The sequence below is a fragment of the Coprinopsis cinerea genome (genome assembly GCF_000182895.1).
Source record: "Coprinopsis cinerea okayama7#130 chromosome 3 map unlocalized cont3.3, whole genome shotgun sequence".
Taxonomy (NCBI): domain Eukaryota; kingdom Fungi; phylum Basidiomycota; class Agaricomycetes; order Agaricales; family Psathyrellaceae; genus Coprinopsis; species Coprinopsis cinerea.
In genome coordinates, this window is record NW_003307542.1 from 1,578,855 (window position 1) to 1,598,047 (window position 19,193).

Sequence of the window (19,193 nt, forward strand, 5' to 3'; positions counted from 1 at the left end):
TCAGGCGGCTAAGGGACTGGACCAAGAGATTGATTGTTACCGTGGCGGAGTTTAAAGAGAGGATGATGGCTGTGGCGACGGGGCGACGAGAAGAGCGTTCGAGTTGTAGAGACTTTTGCTTTTCTTCCTCTTCCTCGTTCTCTCTCTTTTTGCCTGTGGGCGCTTTCAATATTTCATACTAGATCTCGAACGCTGGGACGTTCCTTCGGCAGGACCGGAATTTCAACCACTTCAGCTATCGCCATGTTCGCTGCTATCCGTCCAACCCAACCCACGTTCTTGTCTATCGTCGCTCTTTTGCTCTTGTTTTCGGTTCAAGTTCATTCTCTCCCTCTCCAAGTTCGACAAACTCCTTCGACCTCAGTAACAACCACACAACGCACAGAGACGTGAGTTGCTCTCATATTTACGGGAATCGGAGCCTGGGAGTCTAAATTATTTTTTGACAGTGCTGCTGGAGTGCTCATCGAGACCTGCGAAATCATCCTCACCCCCGTCAAGGATGCCACCGGAGCTGATGTTGTCGAGAAGGTCACCAAATGTTCGGTGAAGTTGGAGCCAGTAAATGCCCCTGTGTCCAGCACGGAAGGCGCGACCACGGAGACGTCACCCGCTGCCACATCCACCATTCCTTCAGAAACGACCTCATCCACCGAAGCTGCCTCGTCAACTGCTGCTCCCACCGAATCGTCGACTGAGGCACCTCCGGAACCCAGCACCGAAGTTTCTTCATCTTCTGAGGAGGCTCCTGTGCCAACTGATGCCCCAACTGAGGTTCCAATCACTGAGTCCCCTTCAGCAACGGATGTACCTCCAGAGTCAACTGCTGCTCCTTCTGACGAGGGTGCACCCGCCCCTTCATCGGAGGCCATTACCCTAATTCCGGCGCCTGCACCGACCTCATCGACTGAGGAATCAGTGCCCGCAGAGTCAAGCGCTCCTGCCCCAATCATTCTTACCCCGGCTACCCCGAGCGCAACAGAGGCTGCTGGTGAATCGTCTGCACCGGCACCGACTGTTATTGTGAGTCACAAGTCGATGTGTATTTGTTCCTGTCATTGACGTTTCTTGTCGTAGCAATTGTCGACTGCACCAGCGCCTGAGGGACCCACTGACGCCCCTGAACCGCCAGCTTCTACCGAGGCCCCAGCTGAGCAAATTCCCGCCACCACTCTCGTTGTCGAACAGCCCGAGTCCACACCCACTCCCGAGGACACCCCGCAAGACGCTCCCCAGGACCCTCCTCAGGACCCTCCTCCTACCGATAACTCTGGACAAGGACCCGCTTCCTCCGAATCAGCCTCGACTCCTACTGACGGAACATCTGCTGCTGCGTCGGAATCACCTGAACCCGATGCGGAGGAAGGTTTCGAACTCCCTGGAAAGACGTTGACTGTTCTCCCCATCGGTCTCGGTGTCTTTGCCGGTATCTCAGTTATCGCTCTGATCGTTGTTGGTTTGGTTACCTATGAGAGGACTAAATATCGTAGAGTGAGTGTTCAGTGCTGCGATTCTTTGCCATACTGGATGCTGATGACGGTGTTTAGCAATTCCGCAAGCAAAAGCTTGCCGAAGCTGGAGCACCAATGGGTTATGGCGGCTACAATAATGTTTAACTTTCTTCTGCCATTCGCGAGCGAGGGCAGCATTTCTTTTGTTTCTACTTTGTTTGCTGAATCGATTATGCGATGGATTGTACCCCTAAGAAGATGTTTTTGTTTTCCTCCAGATGTACATTCAGCTCTCGTTAACAGTAGATATCCTTATACACACCCTGCTAGAGTCAGGAGGTGGTTGTGTGATGTTCTCGAACTTTAATCGTGCGACCCTGACGTGTCGAGTCGTGTCACGGGCCGCCCGCGCGTTACGGCATTTGCCATATGCAGCCAATGTGGATGCAGCTTTCATGACCCTATCTCTCGATTGATTTCTTCCAAACCGCTATGGTCAAATCCAGAGGCGAGCTCTGCCCTCGGAAGGCCAGCTGGCTGGCTTTTGGGATTGCAGCCTGCGCCATTGTGGCATCGGCGACGAACCCAGAAGCCGGAGTCTCATTAGAGACTACAACCACCACCGTAGGTCATTGCCGTCCCCGGTGACGACAGCAAAGCTAAAGACGCCTTTGTAGACTGTATCAACACCACCGACAGCCTTGCCGTCTTCGAATGTAGCCTCGTCATTGACGTCGACCACCACACCGCAGGTAATCACTTCCCAACCCGGCTTTGCATAAGTTCTCATAGGTTCCTAGCCAGATTCTCGCTCTCAGCAATTGGATCAAGAAGCTGAAGGTATTCATTGAATTCGCAAATCATGCACCTCATTCTTCTGACGGGGCCTCCTCATTTACGACTCTATTAGCTGCACGAGCGTACAAACAAGCTCTCGCGACACTCTCCGCCTTGAAACCACACCCGTCACAATACGTATTCGATGCTTCGCTGGCTGCAGGGAACTCAAATACGAAATCCATCTTTAACTCATTCCTCCCCAACTTACAAGGTCAAGGACCTATTGGGAGTGCCGTTCGTATCATCCTCAAGCTACACCACTTTGCGACATCCGCATTCGGGCAGGAGCGGTTAGGTTTGGGCGGTTCGGGCAAGAAGAAGAAAGATGAGGAGCTGAGGGGGAAATCCATCAAAGTCATGGACTTGCTGCAGCATTCGGCTGAGCTGGGGAATTTGGACGCACTTTATACCTTGGCTATGGTCTCCTTGGTAAGTCGGAACTACTTGGGTCGTTGGGAAGCAGTTTGCTGAAACTTGCCATAGTTCCCGCCCAACCAGTACTTCAAACATGATCCTCAGTTGGCTTATACATCACTCTCGACTCATGCATCCATCACCGGAAACGCGTCTGCTCAAGCTTATCTCGCTTTCTTCCATGCCTCGGGCTACCGCAGCATAGTCCCCGCCGACCAAGCAAAGGCACAACTTTACTACACGTTTGCAGCAAACGGCGGTGACAAGGGAGCACAAATGGCCCTAGGGTACAGATATTGGAGTGGTATCGGGACGCAAGACAGCTGCGACAAAGCTCTACTCTGGTACGGTTACGCCGCTGAACAGGCTATGGCAAAGTTCCTCTCTGGACCTCCCGGTGGAAGGACCCTCCCACAAACTGCAACGCGTCTTTCCGACTTGGTTGGTGGAATTTATGGACCCGGTGCTAGTGTTGCATCGACGGGTATCAATGGCCTTCGACCTGCCATCAAAGCAGGTTTGGCGCAAGCAGCTGGAGAGACCTGGGAAGACGTTTTAGAGTACTACCTGGTATGTCGACGCGTCTTCTTGCTTTGACTGTATTCTAACAAGTGTACAGTTCAATGCCGATCGCGGTGAAATCGACTTTGCGTACCGACTTGGCAAGATCTTCTACCAAGGCAGTATTTATGCGTCTGCAGGTGGAATCTCGTCCGGAAGTGAAGGTGTTGGTACCATTCCTCGGAACTACAGGCGTGCCCGACACTACTTCCTGTCTATCGCGCGCCAAGTGTGGCCGAATGACCCGCCGTCCACAGCCCAGGCCAAAGAGAGCGAAAACAAGCCAGTTGGATATGCCGCCGCCAGTGCTGCCTACTTGGGACGCATGTATCTTCGTGGCGAAGGTGTCAAACAAGACCCCATCCTTGCCAAAGCATGGTTTGAACGAGGTGCTGCCCTTGGCGAGCGCGAATGCCAGAACGGGTTAGGCATCATCTATCGAGACGCGTTGGTACCTGGGAGCAGACCTGATATCAAGAGGGCCAACAATTACTTCAAAGTGGCTGCGACGCAAGACCTCCCAGAAGCCCAGGTGAACCTGGGGAAGTATCACTACAGTGAGTTAATCCATCACTTCACATGACCCGACTGACACCCTTGCTCCAGACCGCGGTGAAATAGCTATTGCAGTGGCATATTTTGAGAATGCCGTCCGCAACGGAGCGCCTTTCGAAGCATACTACTACTTGGCGGAGATACAGGCATCGCAAGCTACGAATCCCAACGTACCGAAACATGTGTCTTCCGGCTCATGCGCTATGGCTGTCTCATTCTACAAAATAGTGGCAGAACGCGGTGTATGGGACGATGACCTTCTCCGAGAGGCGGAGATGGCGTGGATGGCTGGGACTGACGAAGATCAAGAAGTCGCCATGCTCAAATGGTGGTTGGCCGCCGAACGGGGCCTGGAAGTCGCCCAAAACAACTTGGGCTACGTCCTTGACCAAGGTCAGTCATGCTTTCTTGTATCTACGAGACCGAGAGATGTCCTGACCAACGGATAGACAAGAGTATCTTGCGTCTCACTCGGTTCTCGCCTATGACCCCTTCAAATGACACCGCCAGCCTCGCCTTGACTCAATGGATTCGAGCAGCAGGTCAACGGAATATCGATGCTCTGGTAAAGGTTGGCGATTACTACTATCATGGCTTGGGCGTATCAAGCCAAGAGTCGGAGCAGAGTCGACTAGAAAAGGCGGCAAGGTACTACCAGTCGGCTGCTGACACACAGATGAGTGCCCTTGCGATGTGGAACCTTGGGTGGATGTATGAAAACGGCATCGGCGTGCCTCAGGTGAATACCTTCAACCGCACCCCCAGTATTCGATGCCTAACCATGATGGCAATGTGTAGGACTTCCATCTTGCAAAACGGCACTATGACTTGGCTTTGGAGACCAACTCGGAAGCGTATCTCCCTGTGATGCTTTCGCTGGTGAAATTGTACGCCCGGAGTATATGGCACACCCTGATGGGAGGCAGCGGAGGGCTGAGCATCTGGAGCCCTGACCCGCCCGATACCGATGGTAAGCTATTTTTCTCCAAATATGTCATGATCGCCTTGGTGCTAATCTTCTATTAGAGGGTACTCCTAGATACGAAGAAGCGCCAGGCATTGATGGACGCCAAGAAGGCGAAGGTCAAGAAGCTGCCTATCGTGAGGACGATGATGGGCCTTGGTATTTTGGTCGTGCTCGAGAAGAATTCCACCGCCGAAGAGCCAACCGTGTTCCTCCAGGTGAAGAAGATCCTATTCAGGTAGGCACCACCCTCTCTTTCTCTCCTGGCAGGTACTGACCCCATATTGAGTGGGCAAGAGAGAGGAGAGATGCAGAACGGGAGCGAGACAGCGACTTCGGCCCGGAGGATTACTTTGAAGGGGCCTTGAGAGGCGGAAGGGTGGAAGACGGTGGGGTAGACGAATTTGCAGAGACCATGTTGCTGGTCTTGCTCTGCTTGGTGATCTCCGTACTTCTTTACATTCGGACACGTATCGTGGAGCGTATGCGTCGGGACCAACAACAGGAAGACAACAACCAGCGGAACCGCAACGCTGGGAACCCTGATGGTGTCTTCCCTCCTCCTGGGGATCCTGCGCGTGCTGACTGGGCTATTCTACGATGATATGTGTTGTATTTAAGGGGAGAAATAGACCTTTTTACTGTATTACATTGGGATGCTTTAAGTTTCTCCTCGGCCAGGGTTAAGCTAAGGTCACGTGATGGTAAAGAAGGGTCTTTGACAAGTGTCATCACTAGTAGTAGTGCGTACTATCTCTCTAATCCCGTCCTCCGAGTCGTCCATTGCCGTCCCATCTTCCTTCTTTCTAAGTTATTGTATTTGTTTATAAGTCCCAACAGTCGCTGCTATGACTCTCGATTCCGCCCGTTTCGAACCCCTGATACACCAAATTCTATCGGCTCCAGGAACCGACTTGTCGACAATCAGCGCAAAGCGCGTTCGGCGCCAACTTCTTGAAATCGATTCTACATTGACTCCTGAATATATCAAGGAACATAGGGAAGAGCTCGATACTCTGATATCAGCCGTGTTTGAGCAAGTCAGCGCCGAGCAGGGTGCGAACCAGGAGGAGGAACAGGACGAGGAAACATACTCAGCGGACGAATCCCATACATCGCGTAAACGACACCACGAAGACGACGGTGACGAAGACCACGCGGACGATACGTCTCCGCCACCAAAGAAGGCCAAAAAGAGTGCCAAAGGTAGCCAGAAGCTTAGCGACGAAGAGCTGGCTAGGAAGCTCTCCAACGAGATTAATGGACGCACGACAAGGACTGGTGGAAAGGCTCGTGGAACCAAGGCGTCCAAAGGCGGACGGGTCAGGAAGAGTGCGGCCACGGTCGACTCTGGAGGTGAATCTGACGAAGATGAAGCACCCAAGAAGAAGTCGAAAAGGCGCAGTGGAGGAGGCGCTGGAGGTGCGAAGGGAGGCTTTGGAAAAGAATTCATTCTGAGGTAACGTCATTCTCATCTACATTTTCTCCTGAATGCATCTCTAAATGTATGATAGCGAGCCACTGTCAGCTGTTGTCCAGGCTGAAAAGATGTCAAGACCCCAAGTGGTCAAGCAACTGTGGGAGTACATTAAAGGCAATGACCTCCAGAACCCGAAGAACAAGCGCGAAATTATGTGTGACGCCTCTCTCAAAGCTGTCTTCAATCGCGACAAAATCGACATGTTCGCGATGAACAAGGTATTGGGCCAGTAAGTGTCTCCTTTTCGCACAATGGGCCAATTTATTGACGTTCTTGAAACCTTCAGACACCTCCATGAGCCCGAAAGCTGAGCGCTCCAAATCCGACGCTTCCATCTATACTCGTACCCGGTGTATTCAGGTCCCGGATGCAATTCCATGGTCTTTTTCGTGTCTTTTCTTGTAATATTCTCTGTATTACTGTGGTTTGCCGTACTGTGCCAATATGTATTCGCCTTTCATTTCTCGTTCCAATATCGGCTGACCGTCAGTGAAGTCCGTGCACCGAATTCTAGTAGTAGGTATGAACGAAGATGTAGTCCGACCTAAATGCATAAGATATAAGTAAACTAATCCAACGCGGAAACCTAGTTGCAGCTGGGAACCCAACCAAGTCGTCATGTGCCTTTCTTCTGCTTTGGAGGTCTGTCTTTAGGAGCAACTGTGCCCTGTATCTCTCGCTCAGAACGCAGCGTACGTTTTCCACACGCGCCCTCTGACTCGTGTCGCCGCGCAGAGTCTCCTCGAGAAAGGATTCGATTGCACAATTTACACCGCACCAAAGAGTCATCGTCGATATCCTCAAGTTTCCTGTGTGCTGCTGAGGACTTTAGGTGACGCTGAACATCATTCTTCCTGGTAAAAGACTTGTCGCAACCTTCAACAGGACAGGGATACCGTTTTTTGGTCCCAGAATCCTTTGCTTCACTCGAAGATCGAGACATGCTTGTCTTGGAAGCAGTCGCAGTGGTCGCCTTTGCTGGTTCATAGTCCTCATCCTCATGGTCCGAGTTCCCGCCCTCCTTTTCAGCAGACAAGACTCGCTGCTTGGAGGTGGATTTCGAGGTTTTGATAGAAGCAGCGGCCAGAAATGCCTCTTTGCTCGGAGATTTCTGGATCTGACGCTTCGTGCGACTTGTCGTCTGTGTCCTGATAGGCGCTAATTCCGTCTTTTGTTGGGGTTTGGGGAGTTCTCGTGGTTGTTCCGTGATTGGATGTGATGATGACGAGGCTACAGTAGGAGTGTGGTTCGGTGGTAGACGTGTTGGCGGGGACACAGAAAGTGGGTAGGGTTGAGTGCGGACAAGGGGAGGTTCGGGCGGTGGAGGTGGTCGGTATGTTGCAGGCTCTGGTAGCAGCACCTTGGAACGAGGATCACTCCATGCAGATACTTGGTTCACTCTGAGTGTAGGTCGGAAGCTGGTGCCGGGAAGGGGAAGTCTGTCATCTGTTGACCTTCCGGAGCTCGAGGCTTTCAGAGGGTGTGGTAGGTGATGTGAGGGTATGCTTGGCTTGGCCTGTGGGGGTCGGGCGGGTGACTGTGTTGGTAGTGAGGACGGTGCCACCGGCGGAATCGAGAGTGGCGGTGGTAAGGACGGGCTTCTTAGAGGCGGTAGACGAGGAACTGGAGGTCTTTCTCTAGGTTTCTCTGAGACTTCTGTTGTCGGAGGCCCGGTCCCAATGTGTTGTGGTATTTTCTCCAGCGAATCTACCAGCAGTCGTGGTCGTTCTGGAGGGCGTTCAGGGTCGATGCGGTTCCATAGCCGGCGATTGTGCTCGTACACTGCCTGTGGTTTGGCGTCACGTATTGGTGTTCCGTGGCCATCGCGCCCCGTGGTTGCAGAGGCTAGCCAATGCTTGCCGTTGAGCGGGGGTAACTTGAGTGACCGAAGATCGTCAAGGTCATCCGGGAATATAAGTTCTTCATCTCTGGGATGCAATAGCGAGGAAACGTCGCGTAGAGGCGACGGAGGTTTCGGGAAATTGATAAAGGCATCCCTCTATAGCGGTTATGAATCCCTTGTCAGCCAGACGTGGTCTCGATAGGACTTACAAGCGAATTTCCCGATAAATTGGATATCATTGGCGACACCCCTCGACTCTTTGAAGACTCCCCTGGGGTGTACAAAGCGCCAATATATCTATAAGGCTTTGGGCTTTCTGTGCCATTTGTCGAGTCGTCTTTGCAAATGTCATAGTCCTGGTCGTGGACATGCACAATGCCGCCAAATGACGGCCGTCGCTTGGATCCACTGGTAGCGGGTGGACCTTCTATCTGCTCCCTATCAGGCCATAGGGTAGAGCTACCAAAGAGATCTGATTAGTCGAGCGCCCAATGTGTTGTCTCCCCAAGACAAAGGAACGAGCGACCCACTGCGAATTGCCGTCTGGAGCTGGTGAAAAGGCTCTGGGGTCGGGTGCGTCGTGTGCAAAAGGGTTTGGTAGTATATCGTCGTCGAACAAAGACATATCGTGTATAAGGGTGGGTAGCTCTGACATTCAGGCGATGCGAGGTCAGCAAGGGGTCGGAGGGGCCAACATTATCGTCGTCTTAAACGTTGTGTGCTGCAGGTGTAGGTTTCTCGGAGTGATCAATTGATGGCCAGGACAAACAAGTTAGGGGCTCTGTCGCGGTGACTAGCCGATCTTTTCGCGTCTCCCAAACAAACCCAATAGCCCCCTTCGTTCAATCGAAACGAGAACGTTCAAACTCTCTTCTCTACATGCGTTGAGATGTGTGCGATAAACCCTGATTCCAAGCACAGGCTTTCGGCGCCACACAAGCTGTTCTTGAGCGCAGTAGACACCGTTTGATCGCCCGTGCTTCGATTTCTCTCGATAATAGAGATTTAGACTCAGAGAGGGATAATTACTGGAGCATGTCCATCGTGAGTACGTCACCGCCATCTTCGTAGTCCACCTCGCGTGAGTGCGGAAATCTTTTGCAACGCGCCACACTGCTATACTCGCTGATGCCCACAACCGACTGTCAATTCAATCGATCGTACAATAGTATGTATTAAAGCTTAGGATTCCAGAGCTTTTACATTGTTGTGGCGTAACCAAGGTAGGAAACATGCTCAAGTGTGTCCAATGATTGCCTGTGGTTTGTAAGGTTCTTCGAGGTACAGGATCTCTTCTTCAGTAAGTGTGATGTGGACGGCAGCTATGACAGCCTTTATGAGATCCTGCGCGACGATCTCTGCAGTACCAGTGATACTTACCGAGGAGATCCTCGAGGTTCTTCAAGCTGGTGGTTCCGACGATTGGTGCTGTCACACCTAAAGTGGTGAGTGCGAGAAGATGTTAATCGATGCGGGCAAAATGCAAGTTCCATTCGTGCACCCACCTGGTTTGGACAAAATCCATGCAACGCCGACTTGAGCCATGGTAAGCCCTCGCTTTTTGGCTACTTCTTCAACTCTGCCCAAAGGTGTATGTAAGCCAATGAATCCATCTTCGAATAAATCGGGACCCACCGTTCGAGAATGGCTTCTGTTCCCGCACCAGCACCGTATTTGCCGATCGAGCTAAGGTGAAACGGTCAGTCGCGTATGGACGGAGCACCCTGGTGTAGGCTCACAAATCCGTCGACCCACGAGTTGTTTGCTCGCTCAGTGGGCGAGTCAGGAGGCCACGAGCCAGGGGCGACCACGGAATCGAGCCGACACCGAAGAGCTTCAGGTAGGCCCACTGAGTGAGCGGCTAATCTTTTGTTCAAGATGTCTATAGATACTGACCTTCAGTGTCGGGAACATCTCCCGTTCTTCCTCCCGGTAGACAAGGTTGTAGTGATTTTGCATGGAGATGAAAGGTGTCAAGTTATTCTTGATGGCATAGTCTAGAAAGATTATGAGATATGGATGCGATGCGAAGAAAGAGTGGGCAATTTAATTACTTTGCATGACCTGGACTGCGACGTGTTGTCAGATTAACCATGGACAATTGGAACGCCATGCTTACATTGCCAGGCGTAGCATGAGCTCATTCCGATGTAGCGAACGTATCCTGCCTTGACGACGTCGTGGAGTGCTTGCATCTAGTGAAGGTGAGGACGTCGCCACATGATTCTCCTACTATGTAAAACGTGTCCCAGGCACTCACGGTTTCCTCGATGGGCGTGTTGTAGTCAAACCTGTGGCCTGTGTGGAAGGTCACCCTCAGTTAATATCTGAACTGCACTGGAGCCGTAAGCGACTGACATTGAAGAAGGTCGATATAATCGAGTTGCAATCGCTCCAGGCTGTGCTTGACCGAGTCAAAGATATGCTAAGACGGGCTTGATGAGGACTAAGCGTTGAAGGGAGCATTGTCATTGGTCTACCTTCCGACTGAGCCCATGCTGATTAACGTAGCGGTATTCGTCTGGGTTAATGTTCGAAGGACCGAAGATGGTTGAGGGCTCTCGTCCAACAGTGCCATAAACCTTCGTCAAAACCACAATCTCATCTCGGGGTAGGTTCAGCTGTTTGATAGCTTTGCCGAGGATGACTTCAGACAACCCATTGGAATACACCTGAATACCGCTTAGACAAAGGTTGCCTCAATTGTGAAACGGAAATGGACTTACATTTGCAGTGTCGAACGTGTTGATTCCGGCTTCGTATCTAATAGACAAATTAGCGTGTCGGGTCGCAAATGCTCAGAGCCTGACTTACGCGTATTTGATATGTTGGATACCTTCCTCTTCGCCAAGCACCCACTTCTGCCACTCCGGGCTTCCGTAGGACATGGTCCCCAGAATAATTTTGGAAACCTTCAGGCCTGAATTGCCCAAACGGACTTTGGACAGGATAGGAGTTAACTATTCAGAACTGGTACCAGGGTCGGGGACGCACCATAGGGCATCTTGACTTTGTCTGCTTCAGGGATGGACATGGTATCGGAAACAGCTTTCACAGTTGGGAGTCGCTCAGGCTGAGAGGGCGCTTAGGTAGGTCAGGTATGAACTCGACCATTTATATGGTCGATTGCGTGACGCTTTCGAAATCGACGAGCTTCGCGGTTTCCAATCCGCTCGGATGGCTTCCGGAACGATGGGGCTATGGCGTCAGGCTGCATTAGGTGACAGAAGGGAAAGATTTCGACGATTTAAAGTAGAATTCTCATGCGTCTTCCCGTGTCGAAAAGTGATATCCTGGTGACCTTCAACGGTAGTGGAGCGGCGGCAATGTAACGTCCTTTCGGAGTAAGTCGAGCAGCCCAGTCAATCGGCATCTTCCTGCCATGGCTGCAAGGAATTAGCTCGCCGGTCGAATTGGTCCGATGGTGGCAAGAGCCGCAGTAAGAAGATGGATGAATGTGGCCGCCCTGACAAGGTAAGGTCCGTCGACACGAGGTGATGGTCGACATGTAAGCAGCAATTGGATGGTGTTTGGAAAGTCACACCCGGAGGCTTACGCGTTTCAGTCTACATAGTCAATAGCTTATTCCCCTTCCAGGTGGGGAAGCCGCCGGGAATAGGACTCGAGGACCGCTACAGGCCGAGATTCCAATACGCCGCGAGAGAGGATGCAACGAACGAAGGAACAGAGTATGCTTCCTCGCCGACACGAGGGATTGATAAGGTGACCGATTTGCGAAAGAACATGCATCTGGGCAACATCTGGTGCTGCACTGTCGTTGAGGACCCTGTCTGAGTTTATCATCAAGGGTTGTCAAACTCTTGCTTCGAATTGGCCGAAATCCGGCGGACGTCGACATTCGCTACCTCGTGTTCCTAATAAGAATGAGACTAGGGTATGATAGAAGAGAAAAGGTGGTTTAGAACAGGTAAGCCAAGCGCAGTAGAGATTCCTCGAGAAGATAGGAGGAAGTAGGGAGGACAGACACGGTTATCATTTGACTGGAGCGGCACGAGGAGAAAGAGAAATTGCCGACATCAGGGCCATTTCCGGAAATGGAAAATGGCCGTGTGCACAGCCCACGCGGTTGCAAAATACTCCCACGGTACGCAGAGGAGCTTCTTCCACCAGGCCAGTCGTCAGTCGACGTCGTCGATTGCGCTCTCTTTCCCTTATTTCATGTCGTCTTCACCGTCTGCAACAGTCTCGAGCCCACGTTCACCGTCACCACGCACTCCAGAAGCTTACGATTATCCTGACGCGGTCGCCATCGAGAGCGACGTCGGTCTATCCTCTTCGTGGTACATGACCATGGCTGCAAAAGCTCAGGCCCAGCAGTTGTGGGGCGTCGACAACTCGTTCTACCACACCCAAAACAAAGGGGAAGATAACGACATGCTTCAGCTTGACGAGTTGATAGAGCAAGACGCCTATGACGAGTTCGTGGAACCAATGTCGCTGTACAGGTTAAATTTACTCACGATTTACGCAGCTCACCGTCACCGTTCTTTGCATCCTCGAGCGCACACCCTTCGCCGCCAACGCACGCAAGAGAAACTCTGACCCACCACGCTCATCCTTCACCGTTGCAAGCGGAGATTCGGCCGAATCCTATGATTCCTGCTTCACACAGTGGCCCCATATCAATCACGAAGCCTATCCCTCCCCCTTCATCAATACAGAGGAACCCAGATTTATCGTCGAGGAGCCAGAGGGTCGTTTATCCTCCCAAGGAGTCATGTTACAAGTACGTTCCTCGCCTCAGATTGATCTTCGTTGGCTAACCACTCGTTTCAAGCCTCCCAATCATGTTTCCCAGCATTCCGGAGGGAGGAACCAAATCGCGCGTTGAAACCCAGATCAGAGTTACCCTCGAACTCGCCGATCCCAGCTCTTCGTCGGATCCATTCAAGTACGATAGGGTAGGCAATTGGAAATGGATACGACTGCCTCCTGGGACTGCAACAAAGAAGCGAACGCGGAAGCAGGGCAAGATTGGTATGACTATCGTCCTTGGTGGGATTTGTGGCATGTTCTAACATACGCATCGAACTCCAGACCCTGACCCTGAAGACGTGCTCCAGCTGGCAGTCAGCGTTACATGTGCATCTCCACCTCACAATCGGGTCTTGAGTTGCTCCAGCTGCCAAGTCCGCGAGGTAAGCCACTGCACGTTGCGAATTAGTTTCGGTAATTTGACCCTTTTTCAGGCAAAGAGGGTTGCTAAAAAGCTGGCCGCTCGTGTTCGCCCTGCCAAGTCCGAATCCGAATCGGATGGCGAAGGAGGCAGAATTCCCCGCAAGCACCATGAAGATACGACGAATATCATCCAGTTCAACTGTGCCGAAATCATCGACTTCGAAGGGGGCACGACTGTGTTACCGCTTCGAATTACTTGCTACTGCCGTCATCATCGCGAAAAGGTTGGATTCAATGTCCATTTTACGTTGACCGACCATACCGGTCGACTCGTTGGCTCAGGAATGTCGAGGCCAATCATGATCACTGACGACCATAAGACGACTGGCGCCAATGCTCAACGCAATGCGGAACTCGCTGCTTCACTTTCGGGTTTACAGCGCTCAGAATGGTCTCAGGAGAGATTGAGGGCGCAAATGCCTGTCATCGACACCCGCGCGCCGTCGAAGCGGAAGAAGGATTCTATCAGCAGTATGAGCGGCAAACCTCGTCCAAAGCCTTACGATGCTGCCAATAAGTCCAAGAAGACCTCTCGGGAAGGCAGTGTCGCGAGCATTCCCTCTCCCTCCGTTACCTATTCGTCCCTTCCCACTAGATCTCCTACGCCATCTGTTCTGCAAAACCTGGCGAATGCAGAAGTTCCATCTGCATTCTCCCAGCCTCCGCCTCTCCAACCGTCAGCGCAAAGCTCGGAAACCTCTTCTCCCGACACTCTTGCGACTCCGCTGGATAACAACTCTGATGTTTTCATCCCGGAACTTCCGCAGTCGCCTCAGGTTAGCCAGGACCTGCTTCAAGCCATGTCACAGCATGCTCAGCAGCAACAGACACAACCTCCGATTTCCATGCCCATTAACATACCCTCTATGATGATACCTCCACAGGCGCACTCGATGCCATTCCTTTTGTTCGACACCAATCAATCATCGCAATCCGTTCAGTTGCAGCTACCCACAATACATCGACTCATTCCGAACATGGGCCCAACCCATGGCGGAATCGAAGTCACTATCCTTGGAGCGAATTTCCACTCTTCGCTTCAACTCAACTGTGTCTTCGGAGATTCAGCCGCAAGCTCGACGCAACGCTGGAGTGAAAACACTTTGGTGTGCATGTTGCCACCCCGGGCGGCTCCCGGCGTTGTCGCAGTCTGGTTCGAAGGGTTCCCTAAAGTCGACGACCATCTAGCATCCCCTCCTTCGCTATTCACGTACTCTGACGAGTCAGACAGAGCATTGTAAGTGGGCCAGTATGCTCGGAGGTTGTCATACATTAATATTGAGCTCCCTCAGGATGGAGTTGGCATTGCAGGTGGTGGGTCTCAAGATGACCGGGAAAATCGAGGACGCCAAGAATGTCGCGATGAGAATTGTTGGTACTGCTGGATCAGAAAACTCCGGTTCTCAAAGCAACACCAGTGCAATGCAGCTAGCCTCGACATTCGCTTCGACAGGGGATTTCGGGTCGACCCTACTTCGGCCGAACGAAACCTCTAACCTGGAGAAGAAGATCCTTGACTTGCTTGCACTGCTCGATACACCTCTCGACGACATCGCCGCGTCATCATTACCGATTTCCCAGGTCTTGTCGATACCGTCCAAAACGGGCCAAACGCTCCTTCACTTGGCGACTTTCCTTCAATTCCCAGCGCTCGTACGATGGCTGATTGACCATGACATTGACATTGACGCACGAGACCGCAATGGTTATACCGCATTGCACTTCGCTGCCCTTGTTAACTCCTCCGAGTGCGCCAAGATCTTGGTAGAGGCTGGTGCCGACCAAGAAATCGTTAACTCTCTCGGCAAGATTCCGCGAGAGATAGCACCGGAGGATTTCTTCGACGTAATATCAATTACCATTTCTGAAGACGACCGCTGCGATTCGGAGGACGAAGAGGCCGACTGGGGCGACGGTGAAGAGGATGCGGTCGAGGAGCTTCGAAGTGTCAGCTTGCGACGACGCGCTTCGACTCGCGCCCTGCGACGGAGCGCACCGACGTCCAGCCGAGCAACACCCCATGATATCTCTCGGGCGGTGACACCACCTCTCCCCCCTCCAACCCATACCTCTGCGGATGACAGCAAGAGCGACGTCAAGAAGCCGCTAGAGAAGCCTCGGTTGGACGAGAAACAGGCGGCATCGTTCGTGGAGAAGATGATTCAACGGACACTTGCGCAGCTACCAGCTCAAGGTCTCTTTCCTCAGCTCCCACATCTCCCCGATCTCCCGAACATGCCATGGGCTGCTCTTCCCCAGATCCCAATGGTCTTCCCCGTCTTTGTTCCTACGACTGGCTGGCCATCCTTCTTGGGCGGAGAGAGTGCCTCTGAAGACTCTGATAAAGGGGAAGGGGATAGAAAGGTGGGCACATCCGCAATGCGGGCTGCTCATGACTGGTGGGAGAAGTGGGTCGCAATGGCTGCGGCCGCGACTGCCAAACAGCAGCAACATGAGGAGCTCCCTCCCCCTGTTTACACCGCGCGGCCATCTGAGGGAGAAACTACGCAGAAGCGATCCGAGGCGGTTGCCAGTGCGGTGGAGGAGACGGTGACGCATGTTCGCCAACGTCCATCTGCGGCTGAGGTGGTGCCAACACCGCCCACCTCTGTGGTTGAGGAACCTTCCGTTAGTTCCGGACAGGAGTCTGAGTCGATTGGTTACCGACCAATCGTCAAGCGCAAGCCGAAAGGCTACAAGAAGAGTAGGTCTTTTGAAGCAAGACATGGTAGTCGGGTTGCTTACCGACGTTTTATCACAGATGATAGAATGCTTATGTGGTTCTGGCTTCCTATCCTTTTCCGTGAGTCTTTCTATTGTGCTTGAATGGACAAGCATATTGACGTTGTTGTCCAGTTTCAATGGTTTGGGCCCTACACACTGGGGCCCGGTTTGCCTTCCAAACGATTAAGACCGTCTCGAACAAATCTACAATGTCGCACTAATCCAACTCTTGACCAACATTTAATACCGTTAGATCTATCGCACGTCTGTGTCACTCGTTCAATTCTCTCTGTCCTCTCTCTCTCGTTCGCCTTGCTTCTCACTGATGAGCTTCTGTATTTGTTTTGTCCATGGTCACTCGTTTTTATTTCTGCTCGTAGGATCTTTATGTGTACTCTAGTGTGTTTTATTACTTGTAGAACTTTCTTTTTAAGTAGTCAGTTTATGGAATGTGAATCAGGAAGAAATGTTTCGTGGGCCTTTCCACTTGCAAACTCTTGGATGGGTTCAGTTTGGCCTTGTTGTGGCCCGCTGCGTTTTCGTCAGGTGCAACGCGCCAAAGTTGAGATTTGGCTGTGACATTGCACTTTGCGGTCGTCGTCCGTGTCGTCGCTCTCGCTTCATTCTGAGTGATCAGTAACGGGTTCGACGCGTCTAGAGGAAAATGAAGCGTGTCGCTGACAAGCAGCTCATCCGTGAGGAGGCGGATGTGGAGGTACGTCACGTTCTGCTCGGTTCAGGGCCTGAAATGAACCCAACTTGCTGAAAGGAAACCAACGACACGGGAGAGCCTGGAACTGGGTTCAGAAAAGCAGACGAGGCCGTCTTAGCCACACGAAAGCAAGTGTAGTTCAGATTTCTAGAGTGACACGTTCTAAACCAATTTCTAGAATCCGTGCGCTCCCCAAGCGAGCTGCGGGGGGAAGCTTCAATGCGGCGGCTACTCCTTCAGCGGCGGCTGCCACAGTACGATTTCAGTTAACGATTTCAAGCGACGGTCTCACTAACGCTGTATGCAGAACGCGCCACCCAAGTTCGGTGGTTTCGCGGGATTCGGAGCACCGAGCTCAGCAACTTCATCGTTCACGTTCAGTTCCCCCGCACCAGCATCTACATCCTTCGACGCCACTCCCAAACCCCCACCGGCCACATCGACTCCTTCAACTAGCATTACCGCATCTAATGGACCCTCGAGTACTGCCAAAACCTTCGCCGGCTTCCTCAGCACACCTTCCACCAATGGCACCGCGGAGACTAAAACGAATCTATTCCCTACCGCACCGCCTAAATCTACGGGTGCAGAGTCGAATAATTCTTCTGTAGACTACTACAGTTCTCTGCGAGGCTTGAATGTTTCGGTCCTGGATGCCATCAAGAAGTATGTAGACGAGGACCCATTCACCGACCTTTCCGAACTTCTCGAACAATACAAGAAGTTGCGCTTGGATGTGCAAAACAAGTTCGATTCTGCGAAATCGGCATCCACATCAGGAGCAGCATCACCGTCGACATCTCAAACGAAGCCGGCTGAACTTCCCAAGTTCTCGATGCCGACACCGCCGTCAACATTTGCTGGCTTTGGAGGCAGTTCCTCAACGAGTGCCAACTCTACGACGAAATCCGAGAAGCCGGCGACTGGCGGCTTCACCCCTTCTGGTCTTTCAATGCCTGCTCCCCCATCAAGCTTTGCTGGATTTGGATCTTTCCCCAAACCCTCAGAAACCAAGGAGTCCACGTCCTCGGCTGCACCAGCGACCCGCTCTCCCTTCGGATCGACCTCCCTTTTCGGTGGAACCGACGCGTCGAAATCCTCAACACCAACTGCTCCTTCTTCGGGCCCCTTCTCATTCCCTTCTACCACACCTTCAAGTGGTGGATCTCTCTTTGGGAACAAAGATTCTTCAAGTCCTTTCGGAAGCTCAGGGACTTCATCGGCGCCTTCATCCTTGCCGTTTTCGTTTGCGAAACCCTCGGAAGCGGGTGGCAAGGACGCCCCGATTGCCTCTCTTCCGTTCCAGCTCGCTCCATCAACCAGTTCGAAGGAACCTCCGAAGAGTGTGTTCGGTAGTCTAGCCAAAGAAGGGGAAAAGGAAGACGAGAAGGAAAGCGACAAGACAGCTTCGAGTACCCCCTTCACCTTTGGAGCTATGTCGACGTCCGGCAGCACCAGTAGTCCGTTTGGGTCTTTTGGGACTTCGTTTGGAAAGCCGGCATCTGGAGGAACCACTGGCTTTACATTCGGTTCCTCTTCATCAACCACTACCACGCCATCCCTTGGGTCTGAGCCTACTCTCAAGTCCGGCTTCAGCTTTGGCTCTGCAGCCGGTGGCTCCACTTCATCGTCTGGGTTCAGCTTCGGGTCAGGGTCAGGGAGCTTCTCTGCACCTGCTACTCAGAAGGATGAGGAAAAGGGATCGGAGGAAAGCAAGGAAGGTAGTGCGGCGCCTAGTGAAGCTGCTTCTGAAGGCATGATGTCTGCCTTTGGCAACAAGCCTCACGATGAGGAAGGTGAAGGAGAGGAGGATGAGGTTACCACCCACGCTATTAAGAGCAAAGCCTATCGAATGAAGAAGGCGGACGAAAAGGGTGGGCCTGGGTGGGTGGAAATAGGAACCGGCATCCTGAGGTTGAAGAAACACAAGGAGACTGAGTCTCGGAGAGTCTTGCTGCGTAACAGCATGACTGGGAAGATCAACCTGGTGCGTGCTATAATTCCTTTGCTGTGATTCTCTTCAGAAACTAATTAGTCTGTACAGAACTTCAAACTCTACTCTGGCCTCAAGCCTTCGCAAGCGAAGAAGGCTGTGACTTTTGTCGGACACGATACCAACGGTGTTGCACAGACATATACTGTGAGGGTTGCGACTGAGGAACAGGCTGTAGAACTCAAGGCAGCTCTTGAAAGGGAGATCGAGTTCGTCAAGGCCAAGGAGAGCGCTTAGACTTATCCTTTCCGTATGTTTTCGTTGCTATGTACGAGACTGATTTCGCCACCATCTCTCGCTGTGAATGCTATTCGATTTGTTTTCTGGGATATTGTATACGCTGTATAATCTGACAAACAGCAGGGTATGTGGTCTGAAATATGATGTGCACGTGTTGTTACAGGTCGATATCGGGAGCTGGGCAAAGGCAGGATATGGAGACCATAGACATAAGCAT

The 19,193-nt window shown here is 52.1% G+C and overlaps 8 protein-coding genes across 8 annotated transcripts; 6 read left to right on the forward strand and 2 right to left on the reverse strand.

Moving 5' to 3' along the window:
* Positions 1–133: 133 nt before the first annotated feature.
* Positions 134–1,616, forward strand: CC1G_01919 (hypothetical protein; the record flags this gene model as incomplete). Its single annotated transcript, XM_001830231.2, has 4 exons — positions 134–389; positions 450–1,023; positions 1,078–1,491; positions 1,548–1,616. Exons 1-4 carry the CDS (start codon positions 244–246, stop codon positions 1,614–1,616), a joined length of 1,203 nt encoding a protein of 400 aa, XP_001830283.1. The 5' UTR covers positions 134–243.
* Positions 1,617–1,943: 327 nt separating this feature from the next.
* On the forward strand, positions 1,944–5,389 carry CC1G_01920 (MMS2; the record flags this gene model as incomplete). Its single annotated transcript, XM_001830232.2, has 9 exons — positions 1,944–2,075; positions 2,244–2,720; positions 2,775–3,275; positions 3,325–3,823; positions 3,873–4,214; positions 4,271–4,560; positions 4,620–4,791; positions 4,861–5,023; positions 5,083–5,389. The coding sequence occupies 9 exons, from the start codon at positions 1,944–1,946 to the stop codon at positions 5,387–5,389; spliced, it is 2,883 nt and encodes a 960-aa protein (XP_001830284.2).
* Positions 5,390–5,572: 183 nt separating this feature from the next.
* On the forward strand, positions 5,573–6,584 carry CC1G_01921 (hypothetical protein). Its single transcript, XM_001830233.2, has 3 exons — positions 5,573–6,244; positions 6,300–6,494; positions 6,552–6,584. The coding sequence occupies exons 1-3, from the start codon at positions 5,634–5,636 to the stop codon at positions 6,574–6,576; spliced, it is 831 nt and encodes a 276-aa protein (XP_001830285.1). The 5' UTR covers positions 5,573–5,633; the 3' UTR covers positions 6,577–6,584.
* A 509-nt stretch (positions 6,585–7,093) lies between these two features.
* CC1G_01922 (hypothetical protein) lies at positions 7,094–8,733 on the reverse strand (the record flags this gene model as incomplete). The annotated part of the gene is made up of 4 exons (XM_001830234.2): positions 7,094–7,119; positions 7,142–8,264; positions 8,318–8,567; positions 8,639–8,733. The coding sequence occupies 4 exons, from the start codon at positions 8,731–8,733 to the stop codon at positions 7,094–7,096; spliced, it is 1,494 nt and encodes a 497-aa protein (XP_001830286.2).
* A 506-nt stretch (positions 8,734–9,239) lies between these two features.
* On the reverse strand, positions 9,240–11,142 carry CC1G_01923 (aryl-alcohol dehydrogenase; the record flags this gene model as incomplete). Its single annotated transcript, XM_001830235.2, has 14 exons — positions 9,240–9,430; positions 9,489–9,545; positions 9,614–9,687; positions 9,744–9,794; positions 9,848–9,942; positions 10,005–10,105; positions 10,163–10,177; positions 10,228–10,303; positions 10,369–10,406; positions 10,467–10,533; positions 10,589–10,780; positions 10,835–10,871; positions 10,923–11,046; positions 11,103–11,142. 14 exons carry the CDS (start codon positions 11,140–11,142, stop codon positions 9,345–9,347), a joined length of 1,053 nt encoding a protein of 350 aa, XP_001830287.2. The 3' UTR covers positions 9,240–9,344.
* A 413-nt stretch (positions 11,143–11,555) lies between these two features.
* Positions 11,556–11,903, forward strand: CC1G_14177 (hypothetical protein; the record flags this gene model as incomplete). The annotated part of the gene is made up of 2 exons (XM_002911598.1): positions 11,556–11,582; positions 11,706–11,903. 2 exons carry the CDS (start codon positions 11,556–11,558, stop codon positions 11,901–11,903), a joined length of 225 nt encoding a protein of 74 aa, XP_002911644.1.
* Positions 11,904–12,170: 267 nt separating this feature from the next.
* Positions 12,171–16,252, forward strand: CC1G_01924 (hypothetical protein; the record flags this gene model as incomplete). The annotated part of the gene is made up of 8 exons (XM_001830236.2): positions 12,171–12,547; positions 12,601–12,855; positions 12,907–13,106; positions 13,167–13,267; positions 13,319–14,544; positions 14,600–16,011; positions 16,069–16,110; positions 16,164–16,252. The coding sequence occupies 8 exons, from the start codon at positions 12,171–12,173 to the stop codon at positions 16,250–16,252; spliced, it is 3,702 nt and encodes a 1,233-aa protein (XP_001830288.2).
* Positions 16,253–16,695: 443 nt separating this feature from the next.
* CC1G_01925 (hypothetical protein) lies at positions 16,696–18,973 on the forward strand (the record flags this gene model as incomplete). Its single annotated transcript, XM_001830237.1, has 5 exons — positions 16,696–16,746; positions 16,801–16,877; positions 16,922–16,997; positions 17,051–18,730; positions 18,788–18,973. The coding sequence occupies 5 exons, from the start codon at positions 16,696–16,698 to the stop codon at positions 18,971–18,973; spliced, it is 2,070 nt and encodes a 689-aa protein (XP_001830289.1).
* Positions 18,974–19,193: the final 220 nt, after the last annotated feature.